The following is a 4,892-nucleotide window of genomic DNA, read 5'->3' as shown; positions in this document are numbered from 1 at the left end:
ACATTGCTCTCCTGAGCACAGGGCCAATCCGCCCTGCCTACGAGGCGGTATGGGAAGGATGGAGGTCGGTACTCCAGGAACCGACCTCGGGGTGCCAGCTCTGAGGGCAGTTCCCAGGAGCTGACCAGTCCTTTGGCCATCTAGCCACTGACTGACAGCCCCAGGAATGCACCCTTAGATACTGTTTTTAGAAGGCTCTTATTCTAGAAAGTACTGGACATGACTTGGCTAAATCTGGAAAGCATCAGGTGGTGTGGCTTGTGGATGGCATTGAAGGTGGCTTACATTCTTCAAGCAGAAGTCTGCACCCCGATTTCCCTCTCGAACACATTTTTTTAAGTTTTATGACTGAAATATGTTTTCAAAGAAATGGATGCAGAAAATACAGATAAAGGACAAACCGAGCTTCTGGCACGTGCACGACCCATTCGAATTATGAACACATGAGAGCCCTCTCCAAAAGTAGCTACATCTTGTGCTCTCAGCCTGTTATAAAACAAAATTGTGCATTGGCAGGCACAACAGGGAAGAGCCTTCCTTCTGCTTCCTTCGCCATACGTGGGCGGGCCTTGCTGTTGCAGGTGGCATTCCCTTTCGTTCTTAGCAGAGCCCCTGAGATACTCCCTTTCCAGGGCAGGGCTTCATCCCTTATATCTGTGCCTGCCCACCACTCCTGCTAGACACTCTGGATCCCAGTGGTTCCAAAGACCATGTCTTACTCCTGGGTGTGTGGTCTTCTGCTCCTTGGTTCAGAGCTGCTCCTAGGGCAGCCAGCTCAAGGGAATGTGCTGTTTAGGTCTCCCCCACCAAGCCTGAACGAGCGTCTCAGGCAAACAGCCCATCAAATGTGGGAAAAGCAGTTTAGCATTTTGCACAAACAGGCTGTCCAAGCTCACCAGATGGCACTGAATTACCTGAACCAGAAAAACAACGCTACGTACTACAAGGTACCAGGAGAGATTACCCACATCATGGTGCAGGTAAGACTGGGGTGATACTAGCTAGAGGATGCTAAAGACAAGATCATTTGCTTTAAATGGTTTAGAGGAAAAATTGCAGGTATTATTCTGGCTGTGAATTTTACATGGGACGGTCCGGCAATTCCATGACACTGCCAAGTTCTGGAGCCAGAAGAGGACATGGTCAAGAGCACACAAAATAACCCCTTATGGGTAGAAACAAGCCCATTTAAGAATTAATCTGATTGCTTTTCAGACAATATATGGGCGTATGTACCACATCAATACAGTGGTGGTGAATGCCAAATGCCCTGATAACCACACGGCTGTGAATCTCGAGGACTGCGAGATACCACCTGAGTCACTGGTGAGAAAAGAGGCCTCTATTTCAAGTTTTTACGATGGGTCTGATGAAGATAAGGGAAGGGTGTGAGTCTTGGAGGTGTGCGCCCCCCGCCCCCAGGTAAAGCAAAACTTGCAGCGTGATAGTTGACTCTGGAGACTGTGGCACACGCAGAGCCCTGTGAGATCAGCTCCCGACTGTTCCCATTTTGCGGTGGCTTGGTGAAGTGGGTCGCTGGCATGGCCCATACTACACGTAGGCCACGTTGCCACACGGTAAGGGTCTGAGTAAGGGTCATTTTTTATTTCAGCTGTGGGGGGGAAGCAAAAAACACCCAGAGGTGGAGTGTCTCCCATTTAATGTTGGTGATGTGGTCACTAAGTTAGATGGCTTAAAAAGAAAAAAAATGAGATTTGTGGCTGGATAAATCATTTTAAGGACCATACCCCTTCTGTTGTTAAAAAAAAAAGGCGGGAGGTGGAGAAAGTATTTGGCCTATGTTAGAAGCTCTTGCTATAATTACGGGCTCTAAAAATTAACCAGAATAAAGGTCTTAACATGCAGTAGGTCTCCCATTGTCTTTAGGGCACAATCTTATGGTTCCTGGGCCATAGGCCGCAGATATTTTTATGGGCAGAGGGAGGTTCTTCCAGAGAAGCTTGTGTTAGAAGGAGCAGCTTTCCTCATCCACGCCTAACAAGCTGCGTCTACCAATGTTCCCACCTTCATGGAAGTATTAATGCAGCACTGTCCACCCTTGCATCTGGCTCCCCGAGAGAGAGAAAAATAGGAAGATGCTTGAAAAGGGGGGTTGGACTCAATAGCCTTACAGGCCCCTTCCAACCCTACTATTGTGGGATTCGATGATTCCACACTTTTAAATCCCATGGATGCCTCTTTCATTTCATGGATGTCTCTCTCGTTTAAGTGATAGCTGGAGCAAGACAAAATTGTTGCAGCGCTATAGGAACATTAGCTTACTGTCAGAGGTTCCCCAGAGCCTCAGGCATTTCAAGTAAAATCTGTCCCAACCCTACCTGAAGATGCTAGGGATTGAGCCTGGGACCTCCTGCATCCAATACACATTATAATGCAAAACATTTGTAACTATATTTCCCCCATTTACCTTTGTTTCTTGTAGAAACTGGAGTGCAAGCTGGATGTGATAGAGCTTTCTGGCATTGAGACCTCATACATTAATCATGGAGGCTGCCACGAGCTCAAAGGCCTCCGAACCCCGCCCGATGTTCCTGGCAAGCCATCTGAAGAAGAAGAAGCCACTCCATATGTGTGACATGACTGGAAAGAAGCTTCTGGCTCAGTCCTTTTTCTCCACAAAAATTGGCCCAGATTTACACGTAAAACCTCTATCCTTGATGCTAGTTGTTAGAAGCCTAATAGCTTTTCCATCATACATTGGAGGGAGGCAATAGTTCTTAAGCGAAGGGAAGGTGGCAAGCTTGGCATGCCCGAAGAATATGCTTTGCATGTTTGCGTCTTTTATCATATATGGCCAAAATGTTGCACAGCCCAGAAACAATCTTGGGACAAGCGTTTGACAATGCCCCTATCATACCCCCTCCAGTTCCCTGGAAAAGAATGTTCTTGTCTGGCTCCAACATTATAGAGGCTGTAGTGTATATCGTAGGAATAGTATAGCACAGCTGGCACTACAGATTTAAACCAGGCTTGGTTGCCCATCATGCCACTGTGGGTATCTCCTAAGAAGATGATCATTCCCAGTGATCTATGGTAAAAGCACTGGTCAATTTCGACACAAGACGGATGTAACTGCTATTGTGTCCTGTCACCTATGATAGGGGGGGAAAGCTTTAAGCTTTCAGTTTAAAATAAAAAATAAAACTAGTTCAACTTGCAGCCAAAGACTTGCCTGACTATTTTGAAGTCAACCGTAATATAGAGCCCTTCCTTCTCACCAATCATCATGAATAAATACCCACCTTTACCTAAACCCTGTGTATTTTTTCTCCCACTTCTACTCTATGGGACTCCTTTGATGCTTCCACACTAGGATTTACTCTGGAATTGCCCCTCTTAGTTTATTCTCTTTTCATGGACACCTACATTGATCACAGGCTGAAGATGAGCCCACAATGTGATGTGGCTGCAAAAAGGGCCAATGCTCTTTTGGGCTGCATTCATAGAAGCATAGCTTCCAAATCCCGGGAGGTACTAATTCCCTTCCACTCAGCTCTGGTTAGGCCTCATCTGGAGTACTGTGTCCAGTTCTGGGCACCGCACTTGAAGAAGGATGCAGGCAAGCTGGAAAAGGTTCAGAGGAGGGCAACAAAGATGATCAGAGGACTGGAAACAAAGCCCTGTGAGGAGAGATGGAAAGAACTGGGCATGTTGAGCCCTGAGAAGAGAAAACTGAGGGGAGGTAGGAGAGCGCTCTTCAAGGACCTGAAAGGTTGTCCCAGAAAGGAAGGCCAGGATCTCTTCTCGATCACCCCAGAGTGCAGGACACGGAATCATGGGCTCCAGTGACAGGAAGCCAGATTCCAGCTGGACATCAGGAGAAACCTCCTGTCAGAGCAATACGACAATGGAACCCATGACCTAGGGCGGCAGTGGGCTCTCCCACCCTGGAGGCCTTCAAGACGAGGCTGAACAGCCACCTGTCAGGGATGCCCCGACTTGGATTCCTGTGCTGAGCCGGGGGTTGGACTGGATGGCCTTGCAGGCCCCTCCCAACCTCCTGTTCTGATTCTCTGATTGTCATCAAGTCATCACTGTTCTGCGGTTTCAGTGCTAGTGCTGCTGCCGCTCCTCTGCTGGCGCCTCCTCCTTGTCCTGCATGCTCTAGTTCTCATTGTATCACCATGCTGATACACCATATTGATATGGTTCTGGGAGGAAGATACAACGAGAGCTTGTGCAGAACAAGGAGGAGGTGGAGGAGAGTTACACAAAAAGGACATCTGTTTCTGTGAAGAGTTGCTGGAGGATGGCAGGCTGAGGAGGGATGGTTGCATGGAGGGAAACAGCATTGGTAGGGGGAGAATCTCAGTGCTCCATGGTGAAAGGAAAGCATTCTGCACATGGGCAGAGGCACTTCATATTTAAGAACCTAAGAGTCGTGCTGCCTCAGACCAAGGTCCATCTTCTCCAGCATTCCGCTCACACAGTGGCCAACCAGATGCCTATGGGAAACCCGCAAGCAGGACATGAGTGCAACGGCACCTTCCCACCCATGTTCCCCTGCTGCCAATGTTGGTGCAATGTAAATACATTCTAGCCATTCTAAATTTGCATGCATGCATGTACTTCTGAAACTTTTCAGGTTCCTTGCCTGGGGGACACCTCTAATGACCTGTGCATTTTCAGACAAATTTACTCAAAGACTATTGGGGAAGGGAAGGGAAAGCAAATCCCTCCCTCCCCCAAATTGGAGAACGCCCCTTCCACATCAACTGCTGCACCTGTCCTTCTGAAACTTTGCTGGTTTCTTACTTCGGGACAACTCTAGGGGGGTCTGTAATTTTCAGAACGGTCTACAAGGAAAACGGGGAGATACGTGTGTCCTCTTTTGGAGACCTCAAAAAGTCAAGGCTGCCTTTGCACAAAAA

General features: G+C 47.9%; 1 protein-coding gene across 1 annotated transcript; it reads left to right on the top strand.

Moving 5' to 3' along the window:
• The first annotated feature begins 554 nt into the window (after nt 1–554).
• LOC146333853 (uncharacterized) lies at nt 555–3,274 on the top strand. Its single transcript, XM_084826095.1, has 3 exons — nt 555–980; nt 1,216–1,326; nt 2,444–3,274. The coding sequence occupies exons 1-3, from the start codon at nt 711–713 to the stop codon at nt 2,594–2,596; spliced, it is 534 nt and encodes a 177-aa protein (XP_084682221.1). The 5' UTR covers nt 555–710; the 3' UTR covers nt 2,597–3,274.
• Nucleotides 3,275–4,892: the final 1,618 nt, after the last annotated feature.

The sequence above is a fragment of the Heloderma suspectum genome, chromosome Z (assembly GCF_057233095.1).
Source record: "Heloderma suspectum isolate Gila_16-S chromosome Z, 16-S_ref, whole genome shotgun sequence".
In the NCBI taxonomy this organism is placed as follows: Eukaryota; Metazoa; Chordata; class Lepidosauria; order Squamata; family Helodermatidae; genus Heloderma; species Heloderma suspectum.
Note: the sequence above shows the minus strand (reverse complement) of the source record. Positions and strands in the feature narration are given on the sequence as shown.